Raw genomic sequence first — 22,785 nt, forward strand, 5'->3', positions numbered from 1 at the left:
CATTTGGTGCTCACAGCCACCCTATGAAGTAGGTACTATGATTAGGTTTTTTCCTATTTCCCAAGTAAGGAAACTGAGGCTTCTATGAATTTTCCCAAGGTTAAACTCCTAGTAAGAGGTGGAGTCTGGATTCAAATTGGGTCTGCCTGGGTCAAGAGCCCCACCTCTAAACCTCTACTCCCAGATGCCAAACTAGACATTTGTCCAGTGGGAACCAGCATAGGGAAAGGCCGGCACTGTGAAGGCTGAAGCTGATGGGAACAGGAAAAGGGCGGGGCACTGAAGGCAAAGGAGGAAGGAGCTGGGACAGTCTTAGAAGGCCCTCCTTTCCTCCAGACCTCCTCAATCCCACCCTCACCCAAGGTCAGACTCCTGGTAGCCAAGCAGCAAAAGTGGGACTGATCTATGAAGCCCCAGCCTGCAAGAGTGTAGGGTCAGTAAGTAATGATAGAGGCTGTGTAGGAGAGGGAGAACACCTTTTTCTCTACCTTTTTAGGTTCTCCACTGGAACTCCTGTAACCAAAGACAGACTAATAAGAGAAAAGCATACAGATTTATTTAGTATAAGTTTTAAGTGACACGGGAGCCTTCATAAGGAAATGAGGACCCAACTGTAGAAAGATAGGATAGAACAATATAGTAAACTGGGAGAAATGTAGCAAGGCCTGTTCATTCAGATTCCTCCCTGTATCCCTCAGTCTTCAGAGATAAGGGTGCTTCTTCTCTCCAGATATAGAGAGGGCACTTCTCACATGACAGTTTTCTGACATGCTTCAGGGAGTTAGAAAGCCCTTTCTGCATCTATGATTCCTTAAATTTCTTCAGCTTGAAACAGTCAACATGTCACAGTGCCATATTTGGGGGTAGCGTGTCCTGAACTCCATCAGCTGGAACCCGCACATTTTGGAAGGCACAAAGGGTGGCTATTTTATTTATTTATCTGTTTGTTTTTGCATGGTTGGGGAAGGTGCCTTGCTTATCTGTGAAATCAGATTTCTGTTCCTTTCTCATTATGGAGACAGGCATTTGGGATGGTGAAACCAAGAGCTGTCTCTGTTTGGGCCCTGTGGACCCAGCTGTGTCTCGCAAGGAGTCCTGGGTACAATGTGAGGGAGAGCAGACCCCTGCTGGCTACACAAGGGACTGTCCCGGGGCTCTTCCAGTGGCTCCTTCCCACTGCTCTTTCAGGGAAAGGTAAGAGTAACTCCTACTTTCTTCTCGAACCTTCTCTGATAATCCCAACAATACTGTAACATAGCTGTCACTGCTAACACAACCATTTTGTGGGAGACGACACGGAGGCTAAGGCAGGTAGTGTCACATGGCCAAGGTCATACATGTAGTAGGTGAGGAGCTAGAACCAGAATGCCGTGTCCTTCCCATTTCACCACTGCCTCTCTTAAACTCGTAACAGCAGCACTTATACACATTTTAGTGTTTACATGCAATGTATAGGTGTTATTTCCTTTAATCTCAATTCAAATAGCTGATAGCACAATTGTCCTCATTGGGCAGATGAAGAGAAAAGGTTCAGAGACATCAAGTAATTTGTTCTTGGTCACATAACTAAAAAGATTCGAAAGTGATGTGTTCATCCCTGCTCAACCACAGAAAAGACAGGAACTGAAGTGTGTAAATTGGGATAGAATTTAAGACAGTGGGAAGGGGCACCTGGGTGGCTCAGTCGGTTAAGCATCCCACTTGAGCTCAGGTCATGAACTGATGGTTCGTGAATTCAAGCCCAGCTTCAGGCTCCATGCTGACAGCTCAGAGCCTGGAGCCTCTTCAGATTCTGTGTCTCCCTCTCTCTCTGCCCCTCCCTCGCTTGTGCTCTTTCTCTCTCTGTGTCAAAAAATAAACATTAAAAAAAAAAAAAAGACAGTGGGAAGGATGCCTGAAGGAATTCAAATGCGACTCAAATTAAAAAAAAAAAATAGGGGCACTTGGCTGGCTCAGTCAGTGAAGCATGCGACTCTTGGTCTTGGGATTGTGAGTTCGAGCCCCACGGTGGGAGTAAAGTTTACCTAATGAACATTTTTTTTAATTTAAAAAAATAAAAATAAAAAACAAAAGCAAAAACGCTGCTGGCTGTAGGATGCCCCTTTGGTAGATGGCCAGTATGCTTCACCAGCTTCCTGGAGTGCATTCTTCAGCATAGTCATTTGTTTTATTCACCGAACATTTATCATGTGCCTAGTCTTGAAGCAGCCCTGCTCTGGGTGTTGGAGATACAGAAGTGACATGGCGGGAAAGGTCCTTCATTGAGTTTCTTTTTTTTTTGGGGGGGGGGGGGCGAGGGAAGCAGGGAGACACAGAAAATATACAAGTAAACAAATGAGATCATTTCAGATAGGGCCACGTGCAGAGAAGATCATAATACCCAGTGATGTGATATGATTGAGAGGAACTGGGTGAGGTTACTTTAAATTCAGCGGACAATCCTGAAGAGGTGACATTTGAGCTGAGAGCTGGGTATTATAAACTGGGGCAGACAGTTCCAGGCAGAGGCAGGGCCTGTAGCACAAAGCTCTGTACTCGGAAAGGCTCCACCCTCGGGTTGATGCTCCATTCTTGGTGTAACTGTTACATCTTGAAATTCTTAATAACTTTTGAGCAAGTGCTCTGCATTTTCACTTTCCACTGGGCCCTGCATGTTCTGTAGCCAGTCCAGGTCAGAGGGACCACAAGGGGTAGGGAAAAAGATTTAGAAGTGAAGTGGAAAGAGAGGCAGGAACCACTCACCAAGGAGGGCCGTGAAGTCACAGCGAGGAGCTGGACTCTGCACAGAGGGAAAGCTTTGATAGATTTGAAGAAGAGGAGCAACGTGACCCTGTTTACATTTCCAAGAGATCCCTCAGGGGTGCCTGGCTGGCTCAGTTGGTAGGGCATGTGACTCATTTGACTCTGATCTCAGGGGTCATGAGTTCAAGCCCCACACTGGATATCAAGCTTACTTTAAAAGGGAGAGGGTGGCGGGGCAGGGTGAGGGGGCACCTGGGTGAATCAGTCAGTTAAGCGTCCAGCTCTTGAGTTCGGCTCAGATCATGATCTCACAGTTGGTGAGTTTGAGCCCCAAATCAGGCTCTGTGCTGATGGTGCGGAACCTGCTTAGGATACTCTCTCCTTCTCTCTCTGCCCCTCCCCCACTCATTCGAGCATGCATGAGAGTGTGCTCTCTCTCTCTCTCAAAATAAATAAATAAACTTTTAAAAAGAGAGAGTGATGGGATGCCTGGGCGAATCAGTCAGTTAAGCGTCTTATTCTTGACTTCAGCTCAGGTCATGATCTCATGGTCCTGAGTTTGAGCCCTGGGTCAGGTTCCACGCTGTGTCAGTGCAAAGACTGTTTGGGATTTTCTCTCTCCGTCTCTTTCTGCTCCTTCCCTGTGCTCATGTGCACGGGCTCTCTCTCTCTCTCTCAAAATGAAACAAATATTTTTAAAAAAAAGATTGTCTCTCTCTCCCTTTGCTCCTTCCCTTGCTTGCGTGCTCTTTCTCTCCCTAAAATAAAATAAAATAAAATAAAATAAAATAAAATAAAATAAAATAAAATAAAATAAAATAAAAAAACAAATGACTTCAAGATTCCTGGTGTGAGTAACTAGGTGGAATGTGGAATTATTTGCTGAGATTGGGAAGGTTGTGTGGGTGGTGGAAAAATTTGGGAGGGTATCAAGAGTTGCACTTTACTTTTTTTTTTTTAAGACTTTATTTTTAAGTAATCTCTACACCCATGTGGGGCTCAAACCCACAACCTCAAGATCAAGAGTCACACACTCCACCAACTAAGCAGGCCAAGAGTTGCACTTTAGACCTGCTAAGTCTGAGATGTCTCTGAGAATTTAAATGGAAATGAAATCAATTGTCTATGCAGATCTTGACTTTAGAGGAGGTTCTCAAAATGGGGCCAGAATAACACGGGAGTGCTTGTTAAAAATGCAGATTACAGTGCCCCACCCCAGTTCTGCCAAATCAAAATACCACACCCACCTGCCAAAACATGATTCTGATGCTCATGAATATTTGAGGCCAACTGTTCTAAGAATTTCTTCAAGGAAAGGGGCCAAGGCATCCTCTTTCCTTCTGCAGATTCTTCAGGCTGAGTGACGAAACAATCACTTAGTGAGACTTCTTGAATGTTTAACCTGGGGATTACCATGCTAGGACATTTAGTAAGAATGATCTGTGACCCCCAGGACCAACCAGACGTTGAAGGAGACAGATAGTAGATGTAATTGTCAATGTCCACCAGTCAGGTATAGGGATAGGAAGGAGCCTGTAAGGGGCACAGTGTGGGTTCAGGGTGCAACTCTGAAGAGGCCAACTCTCCTTTACAGGGGATGACGTGAAAGAACATGGAAGATCTGAACTAGATTTTTTCCTCTTTTTTCTCTTTATTTTTGCTTATTTTTTCCACATATCAGCATAAACAATTTTTTAATGCACACAAGTTTGGTATGGTTTTATTTTTTTAAGTTTACTTATTTATTTTGAGAGATAGACACAGAGAGAGCCTGCATGCCCCGGAGCAGGAAAGAGGCAGAGAGAGAGGGAAAGAGAATCCCAAGCAGGCTCTGAGCTGTCAGCACAGAGCCCCATGCAGGCCTCCAACGCACAATACCCCGAGATCATGATGCGAGCGAAACCAAGAGTCGGAGGCTTAACCGACTGAGCCACCCGGGGTCCCTTAAAGCAATTTTTAAAAATTGTGTTTTATTTCCTTTTTCTATTTTAATATTTTTTATTAAGGGCTATGAAAATATCCAGAAAGATAAATGAACGTGATGCAATGATATATGTCCTAATATGAAAAACTTTCAGTACATTGTTTTCCTTCACAGTGGCCTTCAAATCACAGGAGGCAGTGGTTCCCTGCCATTTCTTCTATTACACGCTGCAGAATTTCTGAATCAGTATCCCGCCCTCAGTCTTCTCATTTATAAATCAAATTCATTTTCAATCCATTGTTTAGAGGGAGTGTATGTTTTTCTGTTCCACAAAGAGGACTTTTGTTTTCACAATCAGATCATAACGTAGAAGAGTCAGTTTCTCCCGGAGTCGGCTTCTCTTAGTGTTGAGGAAGTAACCCGTCCCAGCTTGGCTCAGCATTTCCACCAGAATGGTTTGTGACTTGCTCTTGGCAACTTTTTCTCAGAGAGGAAAGGTTGAAAGAGAAAAGAAAGTATCAATTTATTATCTTTCTTATACAAAGTTCATATAAATCTCTGTAATAAATACGTAAGTCATGAAGTATGCCATGGGTTGTCACTCAAGTAACTACTTGTAGGGATCCGCTAAGATTAGGTGACCACAGACAGGAACATGGCGATAACACCCCCACAGTCTCCAAAATCTAAAAATTGTATTTTAGAGTGAAAGCACGTGCACAAGTGGGGGAGAGGGAGAAGAATCATTTTTTTAAATATTTATTTAGTTTTGAGAGAGAGAGAGAGAGTGGAGGGGAGGGGCAGGGAGAGAGGAGGACAGAAGATCTGAAGTGTGCTCCACACTAACAGCAGAGAGCCCAATTCGGGGCTGAAACTCAGGAAATGTGAGATCCTGACATGAGCAGAAGTCGAACACTTAACCGACTGAGCCACTCAGGAACTGGGAAAGAGAATCGTAAGCAGGCTCCATGCTAAACATGGAGCCAGAAGTGGGGCCGATACGGGGCTCGACATGAGGGTCAGTCTCACAACCTTGGGATCATGACCTGAGCTGAAATCAAGAGTCAGATGCTCAACCCTGATTCAGCCACCCAGGCACCCCTTGTTGTTAGTTTTAAAGAAACAGTATCTTATTATTCACACCTGCACCTTGCTTATCTTACTCAACAATACCTTGTGAAAAGCTCTCCAAGACCATTGGAACGGCTCTCATTTTTTTTTTGTTTTAAAGACTGCATAATATGCCATTGTATGGCCATGTCACCATTTGCTCAACCATTTGCTGATGGACATTTATTCAACCATTCACTGATGGGCATTCATTGTTTCCAGTGTCTTTGCAACTAATGCTACATTGATCATCTTTGTATTCTCCTTCCTATTTATGGGTGGTCCTGTTTCCATGGGGCAAATTCCCAAGTCTAGGATTGCTCAGTTAAAGGAGGGTTTTTTTTTTTTAATTTTTTTTTCAACATTTTTTATTTATTTTTGGGACAGAGAGAGACAGAGCATGAACGGGGGAGGGGCAGAGAGAGAGGGAGACACAGAATCGGAAACAGGCTCCAGGCTCCGAGCCATTAGCCCAGAGCCCGACGCGGGGCTCGAACTCACGGACCGCGAGATCGTGACCTGGCTGAAGTCGGACGCTTAACTGACTGCGCCACCCAGGCGCCCCAGGTTTTTTTGTTTTTTTTTTAATTTTAATAAATGTTGCTGGGTTATTTTCCAGGGAGGCTGCACCACCTCCTTCATTCAATAGTGTCCAATAATACCCAAGAGTGCACCTTTCTCCATATTCCTGCCAGGAAGTGTCTTTGCTCCCTTTAATTTTGCTCAGTGTGGTGGGTACAAAGTGACAACTTATTGTTACTTAATGTTTCATTTCCCTGTGTACTTGTGAATCTGAGTCTTTTAAAAATTACTGTTTTTCCATGAATTACCTATTCTTGGCCTTGCCATTTTTCTATGGGGTTGTTTGTCTTTTTCTTGTCAATTTGTAAAATCTTTTTGCATAGCGGAACTATTAACCCATGATTTGCCATTTGTGTTACAATTTTTTTTCTAAATCTACCATTTACCCGGGCGCCTGGGTGGCTCAGTTGGTTAAGCATCCAACTTCGGCTCAGGTCATGATCTCATAGTTATCGAGTTCAAGTCCTGCATCAGGCTCTGTGCTGACAGCTCAGAGCCTAGAGCCTGCTTCGGATTCTGTGTGTCTCTCTCTCTGCTCCTCCCCCACTTGCACAAGCGCGCTCTCTCTCTCTCAAAAGTAATGACAAATAAAAATATTTATTAAAAAAGAAAAAAATAAGTAAATCTACCGTTTACCTAACAACTGTGCTTATGTTCTATTTTCCTATCCCCAAACCATTTTAACTTTTTCCAGCTTTATTGAGATATCATTGACATATAACATTGTATAATTTTAAGGTATATGACATGGTGATTTGCTATACATATAATTGCAAAACGATTCCTTTTTAACTTTTACATAGTCAATTTATTTTTTTTTCTTTTTTCTTTGTTAAGTTTATTTATTTTGAGAGAGAGAGAGAGAGCATGCACACATGTGCACAAGTGGGATAGGAGCAGAGAGAAGAGACAGAATCCCAAGCAGGCTCTGTGCCATCAGCGCAGAGCCCAATGATGTGGGACTCAAACCCACAGACTGTGAGATCATGACCTGAGCTGATATCAAGAGTTGGCGCTTAACCGACTGAGCCACCCAGGCACCCTTATTTGTTTTTTTCTATTACAGCTTCCAGGTTTTTCAACCTTGGTTAATATTTTCTCACTCTTTTTAAAAAAATTTTTTAAATGTTTATTTATTTTAGAGAGAGAGAGAGAGAGAGTGCAAGTGGGCTGGGGAGGGGCAGAGAGAGAGGGAGACAGAATCTGAAGCAGGCTCCAGGCTCTGAGCTGTCAGCACAGAGCTTGATGTGAAGCTCGAACCCATGAACTGTGAGATTGTGACCTGAGATGAAGTCAGATGCTTAACTGACTGAGCCACCCAGGGGCCCCAATATTTTCTCACTCTACATCATGCATGCAGACTCCTAGATTTTCATACAAGATTTTATGATGTTTCTGAGATATAACAGACATGCCATTTAAGGCATTCAATGTGTTGGTTTGATACATTTATGTATGCAATATGATTACCACAGCAATGTTAGCTAACACCTTATTGTATCACATACTTATCATTTCTTTGAGTTGAGAACAGTTAAGATTTATTCTTTTAGCAACTTTGAAGTTTATAATACAGTACCACTTACTATAATAACTATATTGTGCATTAGATCTCCAGAACTTATCTACTAGCTGTGAGATGAATTTATTGTTTACATTTAAAATTTTAATCCACCTAAGCCTCATTGTTGTATATAAGATGAAACTCTTATTTTATTTTCTTCCATTTGGAAAGCATGCTCTTGGGAAATCATTTTTATATTTTTCCCAATCAACTAAACCACCCCCTATGTTATATATTAGAATTTCATATATTGTGGGACTTATTTTTGGATTCTTTATTCCGTTCTGATCTTCTGATCGATTTGTCTACTCCCATATCAATACAGTATCGATTTAATTACAGAGCCTTCATGGTCTCTTCTCACACTTGGTAGTCCTTCCTACCAAGACTACCACTACTGTGGTAGTCACACACAAGTCCTTCCTCACTCTGTTCTTTCTCATACATTCCTTGGCTCTCGTTATCATATATAAAGTTTAAGATCATTGTAACCAATTCAAAAAACTTTTTTTGAGCTGGGAATGGTTAGAAGAGCTGATTGAAAGGGAGAGCCTTTCAGAAGGTACAGCAAGGGCAAAGACTAAGCAGGCAGGAAACACTGGACTGGAGTGTGGTGGGTATCCTGTAGCTGGGGACCCAAGGGGAGAGGGAACAGGGAGAGGGTTGGAGGGGAGGTTCTTTACCGTATCCTGTTTTGGCACTTAAGTTATGTCCAACTTAGGGCAGTCACACTCCTAGTGCCCAGTTAGGTCCCGGTGGACCCAGAAGTGTGCAAGCAGCTACTAGGGCTGCAAATGGGTATGTGTGTGCTGCCACCTACTGACGTGCTGAGAGAATGCAGTCACCTTCGAGTTTCCTGGCCCGCCCCAAGTTGATCTCAGATCCTGGTTTCCAGACCCCAGGCTCCCCTCTCCAATCAATCTCCAACTCTGAGGAGGAGATGTGTAAGGGCCAACAGGGGTTTAATGAAGCAGTTAGTAGGAGGAGTCCTTTTTTTTTTTTAAGTTTATTTATTTATTTGGAGAGAGAGAGAGAGAGAGTCCCAAGCAGACTCTCCACAGGCAGCGCAGAGCCCGAAGCAAGCAGCTCGAACTCAGGAACTGTGAGATGGTGACTTGATCTGAAACCAAGAGTTGGAGGCTTAACCAAATGAGCCACCCACGTGCTCCATGGAGGGAGGAGTCTTAGAATGCACCCCCAGATGCCTGGTCAGAATCAGAAACTACCTCAAACCTTCTGAACCTGAATTTCTCCCATCCCCACTACACATCCTGATTTGCCAGGATCTGGGGCCTGTGGTGGGGCAATTCCTGCATTTCCTGAGCCAGTCATCTAGTGTAGGAGACATAAATCAATCCATAAATTTATCTGATAAGTAAACAATTCAGGAGAAACCCCAAGGTGCTGCCACTGAATGGGAGACAATCACTTCTGGCTGTGGGGTAAGAAGGCTCTAAGGCGGCAGGAAAGAACGGGGCTGCTGGAAGACATGGAACTGGGGGCCGTCTTTGGGGAATGGCTCCAGTTTGAGTCAGCAGGGAAGGGAGAACGTATACCAAGTAGAGGGAATAAAGAGGCCAGTGGGACTTCCATTTCTAGTAATGATGGGCTAAGTTATTCAGACCAACCTTCCCACTGAAAGCAACTGCAAATGCTTTATAAAATATTTTTTAAATCTCCTTAACAATAGCACAAATATATGACAAGAGAGTTATAAGTTTCCATGGCAAAGCCTAAGAGAGAGTGGGATCCCAGCAAGGCATTAGAATATGGAGCAGAAGTGACCCAGAATGCAGAAAAGAGGGGCGAAATGAGAAAAGATGTTGAGAGACTTGGAGGATACATTGAAAATGTTTAACAAAACTTGATCTGAGTTCTAGAAGGAAATGACAAGAGAATGTGGCAAGGGCGAGATTTGAAAGATAATGCCAAAGAATTTTCCAATACTGATGAGGCATCAATCCACAAGTCCTGAAGCCCAGAGAATCCCAAGCAGAGCAAATAAAATAGAATGCACATGTAGATATATCACATGAAACTTTAGAATGACAAAGAAAGAAAATCTTAAGAGCAGCCTTCTCACCAGCAGTAATGGAAACTAAAAGACAGTGGAATGATATCTTGAACATGCTGAAAGAAAATAATTTCTAGGGCACCTGGCCGGCTCAGTTGGAGCACACGACTTTTGATCTTGGGGTCCTGAGTTCGAGCCCCACATTGGGCATAGAGATTACTTAAAAAAAATAATAAGTAACTTCTGACCGAGAGATCAAGAGTAAATTTTCAAACAAGCAAAAACTAAGAAAATTTGCCATTAGCAGAGCTTCACAGAAGGAAATTCTAAAGGATGCAATTCAGACAGAAGTGATCAAACATGGAAGGTCCGAGACGCAAGGAGTGAAGACTTGCACGTGAACGTTCATCGCGGCATTTTTCATAATAACCAAAAAGTGAAAACCCAAATGTCCATAAGCTGATGAATTCGTAACCAAATTGTCGTCTGTCCATACAGTGGAATCGGTCACAAAAAGAATTAAGTATTGTTACATGTTATGACGTGGATGAATCTTGACAACATTATATTCAATGAAAGGAGCCAAACACAAAAGGCCACATATTGTGTGATTCCGGCAAATCCACAGAGACAGACAGAAGGTAGGTTAGTGGTTGCCAGGGTCTACAGGAAGAAAAGAGTGGGGAATGACTGCTAAGGAGTACAGGATTTCATTTTGGGGCGACAAAAATATTATGGAATTAGATAGCAGTGACGGTTGTACAATTGTGTGAATATGCTAAAAACCACTGAGTTGCACATTTAAAATGGTGAATGAGGGGCTTCTGAGTGTGTCAGTCGGTTAAGCGTCTGACTTCAGCTCAGGTCATGATATCAAGGTTCTTGGGTCCAAGCCCCACGTTGGGCTCTGTGCTGACAGCTTGCAACCTGGAGCCTGCTTCGGATTCTGTGTCTCCCCCTCTCTCTGCCCCTCCCCCACTTGTGTGCGGTCTCTCAAAAAATTAATTAATTAATTAATTAATTAATTAAGGGGTGAATGATATCTCAATAAAAAAAATAAAAATCTTAAAAAAGTGAAAAGATATGTACATAATCGAAAAAAGCATTGACGGGGTAAACAATAATACTAATGCCCAGTGAGGTTAAAAAGGAGAATTTAAAATGTACAACATAGGGGGCCTGGCTGGCTCAGTCGGTAGAGCATGCCACTCTTGATCTTGGGGTTATAAGTTTGAGCGCCACATTGGGTGTAGAGATTACTTAAAAATAAAATCTTTTAAAAATAAAAAAAATAAATCATCAGGGAAATACAAATTAAATACAGGGAAGTACAAATGAGATACCACCTTCCACCAGTCAGAATGGCTAAAACTAACAACTCAGGCAACAACAGATGTTGGCAAGGATGTGGAGAAAGAGGATCCCTTTTGTGCTGCTGGTGGGAATGCAAACTGGTGCAGCCACTCTGGAAAAAAGAGTATGGAGGTTTCTCAAAAAATTAAAAATAGAACTATCCTACAACCCAGCTGTTGCACTACTAGGTATTTACCTAAGGGACACAGGTGTGCTGTTTTGAAGGGGCACATGCACCCCAATGTTTATAGCAGCACTGTCGACAATAGCCAAAGTATGGAAAGAGCCCAAATGTCCATCGACGGGTGAATGGATAAAGAAGATGTGGTATATATATACAATGGAGTATTACTCGGCAATCAAAAAGAATGAAATCTTGCCCTTTGCAGCTACATGGATGGAACTGGAGGGTATCATGCTAAGTGAAATTAGTCAGAGAAAGACAAATATCATATGACTTCACTCCTATGAGGAATTTAAGATACAAAACAGATATGGGGCGCCTGGGTGGCGCAGTCGGTTAAGCGTCCGACTTCAGCCGGGTCACGATCTCGCGGTCCGTGAGTTCGAGCCCCGCATCGGGCTCTGGGCTGATGGCTCAGAGCCTGGAGCCTGTTTCCGATTCTGTGTCTCCCTCTCTCTCTGCCCCTCCCCCGTTCATGCTCTGTCTCTCTCTGTCCCAAAAATAAATAAACGTTGGAAAAAAAAAAAAAGATACAAAACAGATGAACATAAGGAAAGGGAAGCAAAAATAATATAAAAACAGGGAGGGGGACAAAACGAAGAGACTCTGAAATATAGAGAACAAACAGAGGGTTACTGGAGGGGTTGTGGGAGGGGGGATGGGCTAAATGGGTAAGGAGCTTAAGGAATCTACTCCTGAAATCGTTGTTGCACTGTATGCTAACTAACTTGGATGTAAATTTAAAAATATATATATGTGCAACATAAATGATAAATGAAATTAAAGTATTCCACGGTCCAGGAGAAAGGTAAGTAACGGTATTGATGAGGGATGCTTGGGTGGCTCAGTCTGTTGAGCATCCGACTTCAGCTCAGGTCATGATCTCACAGTTCGTGAGTTCGAGCCCCACATCGAGCTCTGTGCTGACAGCTCGGAGCCTGGAGCCTGCTTCGGATTCTGTGTCTCCCTCTCTCTGCCCCTTCCCCGCTCATGCTCTGTCTCTCTCTGTCCCTGAAAAATGAATAAACATTAAAAAAAATTTTTTTAAGGTATTGATTAACTTTAGACTTTGATGCACACTGAAACTTTCAGGAGACGGGCCCAAACAACATGCCCTATATGTAAATATAAGATGTAATTTGTAGCGTCATCACTGAAAGAATAGAAACAAAGTCACAGAAATGGCAATAAGGCCTAGTGTGGCCCCTTTGGGGATCCAGTAAAATCTATTTACAGTAACACCTGGCTACTTGAGATTAGTGTTATTTGATGAAGCAGACAGATTAGAAGAATCACAAACAGGGGCCCTTGGGTGGCTCAGTCAGTTAAGTGTCTGACTCTTGGTTTCAGCTCAGGTCATGATCTCATGGTTCGATTCATGAGTTCAAGCCCCGCATCAGCCTCTCTACTGTAAGCACAGAGCCCACTTTGAATCCTCTGTCCCCCTCTTTCTCTGCCCCTCCCTAGCTTTCTCTCTCTCTCTCTCTCTCTCTCATTCTCTGTCTCTCTCAAAATAAATAAACTTAAAAAAAAAAAGAAGAAGAAGAAAAGAATCACAAACAGAACCTTAAGGGTTGCCTGATTCACCCTACTCTTTCATACATAATTTCTGTAATTTATCAGGGATGTGATTAGCTAGGTGCTGGGGCCACAGGGCTGCATAGTCTCTGCTTTCGTGGAACTGCGTGGCCAGGAAAGGGGGTGGAGATACGAACCAGAGCCTACCATCCAGGGACTGGCAGGTCAGACTGAGGAGCTCACTGTTGACGCCAAGAGCGGGGGAAAGTCATTGAAAAGTTTTCAGGACGGGACGTGATCATGCCAGCTGCTGAGCATAATGGATTGGAAGGAGATGGTGGAAGCAGAGAGCCTCTCCAGGGTTTTCACTGAAAGGCAGTGAGGCTGGAGCATGGTGGCCAGATGTGAGAGAGACAGTAAATGGAGAGAGAGTAATTGGGGGTGTGAGAAGGGAGGAGTCCAGGAAACTGAGAGGCAGAGGTCCAGGGATTCGCCAGCGTCCTCACAGAGCTGGCGGCTGAGCCAAGGCTGAGACCAGACCAGGGTCTTTCCACCACACTGTTTGAGACATGCCGACACCCAAGTGGAAATACAGGCAGATGAGAATCAGACAGTCTGGAGCCGGGAGGCCCAGATTTGGCATCCTCAGCCTGTATGTGATGGTTAAACATACGAGAGGCCAAGTTCTTTGTGGAAAGAGTATGTGGCAAAGCTAGGAACCTGGGCACAACGTCTGGGCTAGCACATGGAAACGGAACCAGCAAAGAGCACAGCAGGGTAGCTTCTGGTTTACATACAGGCCACCAGCTTTACCACTGCCTTATGCCGGGCCTTTCCCCTAACCTTGGTGAGCCTTAGCTTCCATGGTGGACAGATTCTAAGATCACCTCCTCGTGTTCACACCCTTGTGTGATCCTCTTCCCTTAATCGTGGACAGAACCCAAGACTTGCTTCTTACTTTATAGAATATGGCAAAGGGGATGAGATGTCACTCCCGTGGTTGATTACATCATACAAAATGACTTCTTGTTAGCCAACCCACGCTCTTTGCTGGCTTGGTGAAGCAAGCAGTCACGTTAGGTGTGATGGTGGGTGTTATGTGTCAGCTTGGTTAGGCTCCATAGTCCCCAGTTACTCAATCACATGCATATCTAGGTGTTGCTATGGAGGTAAATTGTAGGTGCGGTTAATACCAACAAGCACTTGACTTTAAGTAAAGATTAAGCTCGGTAATTTGGGTGGGCTTCATCCAATCAGTTGAAAATCCTTAAAAATGAAACCAGTTTTCCTGAGGAATAAAGAAGAAATTCTGCATCAAGACTACAGCATCAGCTCCCGTCTGAGAGTTTCTAGTTTGCCAGTCTGTCCTATGGATTTCAGACTTGCCAGCCCCCACAATTATGTAAGCCAATTTCTTGGAATAAATGTCTTTATACACACACCGCACATACATACACACACACATCCTACTGGTGCTATTTCTCTGGAAGACACTGACTGATACATTGGGAAAGCCCATGTGGCTTGCAGCCAGCAGCCAGCAAGAAGCGGGCCCCTCGATACTGTACCCTGGAGGAAATGAATTTTGCCAACAATCTGATCGAATTTGGAAACAGGCTCTTCTCCAGTGAAACCTCCAGATGAGAAAACAATTCAGCAGACATCTTGACTGCTGTCTTGTGAGACCTTGGCCCAATAAACCATGTCTGGACTTGTAACCCATAGGAACTATAAGGTAATAAATGTGTGTTGTTGTTGTTGTTTAATGTTTATTTTTGAGACAGCAAGGGACAGAGCATGAGCGGGGAAGGGGCAGAGAGAGAGGCACGGAGAGACACAGAATCTGAAGCAGGCTCCAGGCTCTGAGCTGTCAGCACAGAGCCTGGTGCGGGGCTCAAACTCGTCAACTGCGAGATCATGACTTGAGCCGTAGTCAGATGCTCAACCAACTGAGCCACACAGGCGCCCCTAAATGTGTGTTGTTTTAAGCCATGAGGTTTGCAGGGTTTTTTGTTGTTGTTGTTAAAATGGTAAGATTTTGTTTTTAAGAAATCTCCACACCCAATGTGGGGCTTGAACTCACAACCCCGAGATCAAGAGTCAGATGCTCTACTGACTAAGCCAGCCAGGCACCCCTGACGCGATTTGTTTTATAGCAATAGAAAACTAATACACTTCCCCATCTGTAAAAGGGGGGAAATAACAGTAGTCACCTCATAGGGCTGTTGTGGGGCTTCAGTGAGATAATCCAACAGTGGGCTTAGCACAGTGGTTGGCATACATTTAGTGCACAACAAATCAATCAATGTTAACTCAAATTTCTCCAAAATTATTTAGCAGTCGTCAAAGAATCAGAAACCAAAAGAGAAACGTCCAGATACCTGAAGCGCTTGGCCTCACTATATCTCACATAAAGGAGAAAACTAGTCTTGATTATTTTCGAGAAGCAGTAGATCTCATGGAGTTTCAGTAAACACACTGGTGTCAGACTTATGGTGAGCCTTATGCTGCTCAGTTCCGTCTGGCTCTGCTGTCTGTCAGCTGTGTCAAAGAATAGCACCTGGCGCATAGTAGGGCTATATAAGCATTAGCTGCAAAAGCAATATTATTATTATTAATTTTATTATGATGATTACTATTATTTGCCTCTATTATTATTATTATTATTATTATTATTATTATTATTATTATACTATTATTACTATTACTATTACTTGCCTCTAACTCCCAGCCCTAGAAATTAATATAGTACACATTTATACCAACTGAGCAAATAAAGGACGGACACTTACAATTCAGAGGTTCAGAAGTTGCTCTCTCTCTCTCTCTCTCTCTCTCTCTCTCTCTTTTTTAATGTTTATTTATTTTTGAAAGAGCGCAAGCGGGGAGGGGCAGAGAGAGGGGGACAGAGGATGGGAAGCGGGCTCCGGGCTACAGGCTGACAGCAGCCGGATATGGGGCTTGAACTCACAAACCTCGAGATTATGACCTGAGCCAAAGTGGGACGCTCAACCGACTGAGCCCCCTCAGGTGTCCCAGAAGTTGATCATTTTCCATCAACTTCCTCCGTCCTCGTCAAGGGATTCCGATTGTGTGATCTCCTGGGGGGTATCTGGGGATCAGGAAGGACTCTATCTGGTACAGAACTTGGCGCGCACAGCGTTTTGTCACCCCTTCCCCTAAATTCCAGTACCATTTACTCTTGCTGCTGCCCCAGGTCCCTCAAATCCAGCAGAGGGCGCTGTGGCCTCAAAATGCAGCCCGCAGCCGTTAACTGCTGCCTTCTAGAGGCCAGACGCCAGGGAGGGAGGGTACCTGCAGGAGGGGTGGGCCTGACTAGTTGCCCTAACTAGTCCCTTTCTCCAAGCACTCAGCAAACTCCCCATCACCCACTGCTGGCTGGTTTTCTAAACCTCACCCTGCTCTTTGAAGGCTTCAGAGCTCTAGACCTCCCTTCTTAGAACCCCAGAAGCTTCATTTCAGCAATGAATCATATCGGCCTTATGCTGCTCTGTTACTGTTTCCAAATTCCATGGCAGCACAGCTATAAACCTCCGTCGGGCCCTCTGAAGGGCCTTCTGCCAGCCACCCACAGCCTTCTCTTCTCCAGTCCTGTTCCAATTTCTCCAGACAAAACTCACTCACCCCAACCAGCTTTTTCTGCTTCATTCTGCTGCAGGGCAAAGGACTATTTCTTTCATTCAGTCTCTCAGCTAACAATTGTTTGGGGCCAAGGTTCTCATCATGCAGAGATCCAGACGGCCAGCCTTGATTGAGCAAATACTACTATGTGCCACATGTTGCCCTAAGCACTTACATACTCTTCACAATAACCTATAAGTCTTGTTAGGCCCATTTTACAGATGAGACAGTTAAGGCACAGAATGGTTAAGGGACTGGTCTAAGGTCACACAGCTAGTGGCTGAGCCAATATTCAATCAAGAAGTCTGGTTCAAACAACTGGGCTTCTTAAACAACATGCTATCTCTACTTTTAGTACAGACATGGGGCTCCATCTCTGATTAGAGCTTCACTGTCCAATATGGTAACACTAACCGCATGACTACTGAGCACACGACTCATCTAAATTGAGATGTGCTATAAGTGTAAAATACACACTGAATTCCAAAGACTGACTTTGAAAAAAAAAATACGTATATACAATATAGCATTAATAATTATATCGAGGGGTGCTTGGGTGGCTCGGTCAGTTAAGCATCCGACTCTTGATTTGGGCTCAGATCATGATCTCACAGTTCATGAGTTTGAGTCCCGTGTCGGGCTCTGAGCTGACAGTATGAAGCCTGCTTGGGATTCTCTCTCTCTTCCTCTCTCTCTCTGTGCTTTCCCTGCTCATGTGCTCTCTGTCTCTGTCTCTGTCTCTAAATAAATAAATAAATATTTTTTAAAAATTATTATATGGATTACATATAGAAGTGATTTTTTTAATATATTGAGCTAAATAAAATATATCAAAATTAACATCACCTGTTTCTTTTACTTTTTTTTTTTTTTAATGTTTATTTATTTGTGAGAGAGAAAGAGCAAGAGCCAGGGAGGGACTGAGACAACAGGAGACACAGAATCTGAAGCAGGCTCCAGGCTCTGAGCTGTCCACACAGAGCCCAACTTGGGGCTCGAACCCACGAACTGTGAGATCATAACCTGGGTCAGTCGGAGACTTAACTGACTGAGCCACCCAGGCGCCCCCTTCTTTTACTTTTTAACACAGTTACAAGAACACTTCAAATGGTATAGCCAGCTCACTTTCTGTTTCTGTAGGGCAGAGTTATAAGATCTCTCAGCCCAGCGGAAAGACAGACAGACAGACAAGATCTCAAACAATTCAAAGCCAAGCGAAAACGCGGTGTGTGTTCTGAGAAGTGAGATCAAGGTGGTATAGGAGCCCAGGGAGGCTTCCAGCACAGAGTGACAATTCCAGAGGTGTGCAGGATTCCACCCCGCAGAGAGAAGCAGTGGGGACAGCAAGTGCCAAAGCAGCAAAGCAGAGGGAACCCCAAGTCCACCAGGGAGGCTGGGACATCTAGTGCTCCTGGGGGAGCCAAGGCCAGTGGACCTCCGACTTGGGGGTGGGGGTGGGGGTGGGGAGGGGCTTTGTGGGGCCAAGATTCTTGGCAGCACGGAGCTCCAAAAACTGAAAGCTGAGGAGGGCCTGTGGGGACTGGGGAAATGGCCGGCAGGGAGGCTCTGGCAGGGTGGGGGGAGGAAGGGGGCGGGGCAGCGAATGGCAGGTCTGCCACCCTCCGCCTTGCTGCTCCCCGAGGGGAGTGCAGTGTGACCCGACTCCTCAGAGGAGGTCGCTGTGGGAGGATAACTCTTGGGGAGCATTTCCTGCCTCCGGCTTGGCTCGCAAAGGCTTCCTGCCCAGAGATCCCAACACTTGACCTCCCTTAAATGTTTTCCTCCTCCCAGGGGCAGTGGGTGGCCAGGAGGACCTCACAGGCTTCTCAGGTCCAGAGACCCAAGCACCTCAGCAGCAAGAAGAGGCAAGATCCCCGGTGTCCCGACGTTTCACCTCCCCCAGCCCTTCTGAGGAATCTGGATTTCAGGCCTCCCAGTGAATCTCCTGGACAGATTCTGGAGGGGCTGACCCTGCCTTCCTCCCCTGGGGGCAAGGACCCAGCTTTCCTATCTTTTGGTCTGTTTACTCCTTTGGGCCCTTCAGCTCTGAGTGGGAACTCACATCTCTTCTCATTTATGGGGCACTCTCCCCCACCCCCCCACCCCCTGCCGCAAACAGAAGTTGGGGGATTCGAATGGGAAAGGGGCCTACGTGCAAATTCCACAGGAAATAATCCTAAGTGATTCCTTCCCTAGAACCACCTGGCGCCTCTGTCTACAGTTTCCTCCCTGGTTGTGATGCGAGACCAGGCTCCAAGGATAGGAGTTTTGAGAGTCCACTGAAGGTTGGTAAAAGGGGCCAGATTTTTCTTTCTTATTTCCCAAGCCTAAACCATGCCCTCCCCACACATTTGTGTGGGTGGTGTAATATCAGTACTTAAAATGGAGGAGCCCCAAAACAACCCAGCTCATCTCTGCTGCAAACCTTGGGCTCTGCGTCTAAGTCACCCCTGTCCTATTGCTTTCTTAAATCCTGGAGACCTCTAAAAGACCACACCAGCCAGAAATCCTGGACTCCTCCAAAGCAGCTGCACTGAGAGCTGAGAACCCCAGGGGAGCCTCAGTCCCTTTACCTGGCCTTGTCCCTTGATCACCATCTGAACCACAATATTGGTATCTTGTCCTACCCTCCACATACTCTTTAAAGCCGGAAGCAGAATTCCCTTAGAGGATCAGTCTTCTCTTCCAGGGATTCTCACTCTCCATCCAAGGAGGAGGAAAGGTCCTGTAGGTTCAGGGAAGGACAGGCCTTATAGTGCAGACCCAGCAGGACATCACCACCTCTCCCCAGTCTGGAGCGCCCACTGTGCCTAGGGCTCCCCCTGGTGGCGTCAGGAAGAGACTACCAGAGACTTGGGCAGAAAGTAGTTACCCTGGAAGAAACTACTAATGGGGCTAAAAGGCTTGGAGACCTCTCTCCCCCCATTCCCTCACTCGTACCCCAACCCCACCCTTCACAGGGACCGGACACCAAGCAGTGGATTTGTGTGAGCCTAGCAAAGGGCCCTGAAATTCTTTTTCTCCCCTTTCATTTTCCAGATGGCACCATCTTCCCACTGCCTGGCTGGAGGTGAGTCCAGGCTCTGGGCTCCCAGCCCTACACGGCGGTGCCCTGAGTGAAAGGGGGAGCCCACTGCAGTGTCAAGGGTCAGGTCAACCAGGGAAGACTTTCCCGGAGCCAGGGCCTCCTCCCCTCCCTCAGCACCCTGTGCCCTACGCCACCAGCTCACCCTCTCCCGGTCCTAAAATCTCTTCCTTCCATCTCTCACCCCTCCTACTGATCCAAGAGTTAAGCCTGACTCGGAGAGGGGTGGCAAGTGGGAAGAGAGGAGGCAAGGGGCCGTGTGGGTTGAGGAAGGGGTCCTCCAGCCCTCGCAAACCCTGTCCCGCCCCGAGGCGCCCCTCTGGTTGCTGGGTTCCTTGGAGAACTCTAAGGAAGCCGACAGACTAGCCGTGAGCTGGGGGTGGGGCAGCGAGGAGGAGACTGGTGGGGAGGGAGGAGGGGAAGGGAGCCCAGGCGTGGAGGCCGGGTTTGGGAGGTGAGGGGCTCGTCCCCCCTCAGCCCCGTGGGTTGCAAAGAATTGCTAATTGCAACTAAACGAGGCCTCGGAGTGGGGGAAGGGGCAGTCTCTCGGCTGTCAGGGGCTACCGCCTCTTTGAGTGCCCGGGGAAGGCCAGGCCAGCCTGCTCTTCTCATGTAAAGCAGCTTTTTGTCTGGGGGAGCCAGGGCTGGGGCCAGGGGCTGGGGAAGGGGCCCAAGCCATTAGCAAGCTTCTTGTTCCCCAGAAAGGGAGAAGGGCACCGATGGCTTCTCCGAGTAAGGACACCCCCTCCTCCTCCACGGCCGAGCTTTTTATGGTGGGGCTTGATGGGGTGCTGCCCAGCAGGAGGGGGTGGGCCTGGGATCCCAGCACCCCCCTTGCGGGGCTGTGGGAAAAAAACGAGCACAAAGAAGGGGGCTGGCCCAGCTGAGTTGGGAGACAGGGCAGCTCTGATCCAGGGATGCCCTGAGCTTGAAGTACCCATTGCTGGAGCCCCTTCCCAGAAAATAGCCCTGGTAGCCACGTGTACCTTATCTGGTCAGCTGGGCCCTGTTTCAGACTTCATCCCCTTTCCAGCCTTCTCAAGGTCTCGTTCTGGAGTGGGAGTGGGAAAGGTCTTGGGGATCTAAGCCTGAGCCCAACCAAGGAGGAGAAGGATCCAAACCTCTGAAGAAATCCTCTAAACATAGGAACCCTGGGGCCAGGTAACCTTTTAAAGACCAGAGAATCTTGCCTTCTAATTTGGATGCACCATTTTATAAACTTCTATAAACTTGGATGTGAAATTGCATTACCTTATAAGCCTCAGTATTCTCATCTATAAAATGGGGGGCAACAATAATACAATGTTCTTAAAGTTCTTTTGAGGTTATAGACATGCAAAGCACCTGGCTTGGCAGTCCCCAGTTCTCGATGTGTTCCCACCCCTTCCTGGGAACATCCATCCTTTTACACACACACACTCCAGGGATGATGGGGTCTGGGTACTTCACATTTATATAGCACTTTACAGTTTCCAGAATGCATGTGTCAGCTCTCGGACAAGAAGCACAAGTGGAACAGGTCTTTTCCCCCACACAGTGTGGCCTCCAAGATCCCAACTCACACATTAGACCGTGGAGCCCAGGGCCAGGGTGAGACCAGCCTTGGCTGTCCCCATCCAGGCCTCTGCCCAGGGTCTCTAGGTGACAAGAACCCCTCCTGGGCTCTTCCCCTAAATCCATGCTCCTGTGGGAACTTCGGACCATGTGGGGCCCCTTCATTCTCTTCCACATTGGAGGTCCTGAGAAGCAGAGAGCTGTCCCCTCCTAGCTTGGGAGCCTCTGAGATGAAGCCTTGCATGTGGGAGGCAGCCCAGGAGGGGACAAGGGACAAAATAGCTGGGTAGTCCATTCGGTCCCTCCTTCCCCCTTCTGACTAAAAGTGTGCTAGTTCATCCAGGAGTGTTGGCTAACCTTCCTTCCTCCCTTCCTTTTGGGGGCTCCATGGAATCTCCTCATCCCAGTATGTTGCCCTGGCTGAATCCCTATTCTCCCAGCACCTCATCCAGGTGGAGAGCGCTGACCCCAGCCCGCTAGACACCCTGGGGATCCTCATCCCAGAGGGCCTACAGCCAAGGGGCTCTGGCTTTGGGCCAGTGCCTTTCTTGCTGCCTGGCTCCCTCCCCACAGGCCCCTAATCCCTCTCACCCAGCAGGAAGCCCTTAAGCTGCCTTTTCAGCGGCCTTCCCCAGCCCGCTGTGGGCTCTGTGCCTTTCTATACCAACCTTGGCAGGAGCTGTGTTATACAAGCTGGAGAGAGCGCCCCTGCAAAGAGGTCATCGTGCCTAAGGCAGCTTCCAGCTCCAGCAGCCTCTCCTCTCTGGTCACCTCCTGGGGGTTTCGCCCCATCTGATACACTGGCTGGGCATCCATGGACACGGACAGCCCCTGCTAACTCACGTCAAAGCCCCAGGCTGGGTCCAGGTGAGGGTAGGAATGCTAGGGGGACAGTGGGCAGGAGGCCAGGGTCTGGGGAAGTGTGGCAGACAGGAGAGGCCCCTCTGCCTTTGGTCCTTTTGGCTGGTCCCTCCATCTTTCCTCTGATTCTAGCCTCTGCCCTCCACTTCTCCAAGTTCATTTACAGCCTCTGCGGACTCAGTTTGCAGCCCAGACTAAGGATTGAGAGAACCTCGCCCCTGGAGAGCCTAAAGACCCTCCCTGGCTCACCATAACCTACTGTATCAGATAAGCAGAGACAGAGGCCAACCGAGGGGAAGAGAGCATTGGGGGGAGGGGACAGACTGGGTTTTTTTTCTCTCCTCCAGGGTTATATTTGGATGACTGGAGTGGGGGCCTCAGAATTTGCATTATTCTGGGACAGGCTTGACTTCAATCCCTACCCCCCCCCCAACCCCATGGCCCTTGCAAGTATACTCTTACCAATTCTGATTTTGGGTTTGGAAAATATAGTCCTTATATAGCCTAGTCCCTCCCCTGCCCTCAACCCTTCCCTCCTCTCCCTCTCCAGAAAGAGTCCCCCTGCCCCCCACCCCCACCACCTCAGCCCCTCCCTGTAGCCCAAACCCCAGCCCTGCTTCTCAGTCAGCCTCGCACTCCAGGAAGCCAGGCT

The 22,785-nt window shown here is 46.6% G+C and overlaps 1 protein-coding gene and 1 long non-coding RNA gene across 2 annotated transcripts in view; one reads left to right on the forward strand and one right to left on the reverse strand.

Annotated features, from left to right (window-relative positions):
• LOC123381957 overlaps window positions 1-22,785 on the forward strand; it is a 33,222-nt gene that overhangs the window by 5,485 nt on the left and 4,952 nt on the right. The window contains exons 2-5 of the mRNA XM_045044738.1: window positions 1,023-1,194; window positions 18,425-18,510; window positions 18,830-18,918; window positions 19,673-19,703. Coding sequence (XP_044900673.1) covers window positions 1,023-1,194; window positions 18,425-18,510; window positions 18,830-18,918; window positions 19,673-19,703 — 378 coding nt within the window. The remainder of the gene's footprint in view (window positions 1-1,022; window positions 1,195-18,424; window positions 18,511-18,829; window positions 18,919-19,672; window positions 19,704-22,785) is intronic.
• Window positions 4,482-17,264, reverse strand: LOC123381958. The gene is made up of 3 exons (XR_006589620.1): window positions 15,967-17,264; window positions 15,373-15,582; window positions 4,482-5,149 (listed from the first exon to the last, which is right to left on the reverse strand). It is a non-coding gene; the product is annotated as an uncharacterized LOC123381958 (long non-coding RNA).

The sequence above is a fragment of the Felis catus genome, chromosome E1 (assembly GCF_018350175.1).
Source record: "Felis catus isolate Fca126 chromosome E1, F.catus_Fca126_mat1.0, whole genome shotgun sequence".
In the NCBI taxonomy this organism is placed as follows: domain Eukaryota; kingdom Metazoa; phylum Chordata; class Mammalia; order Carnivora; family Felidae; genus Felis; species Felis catus.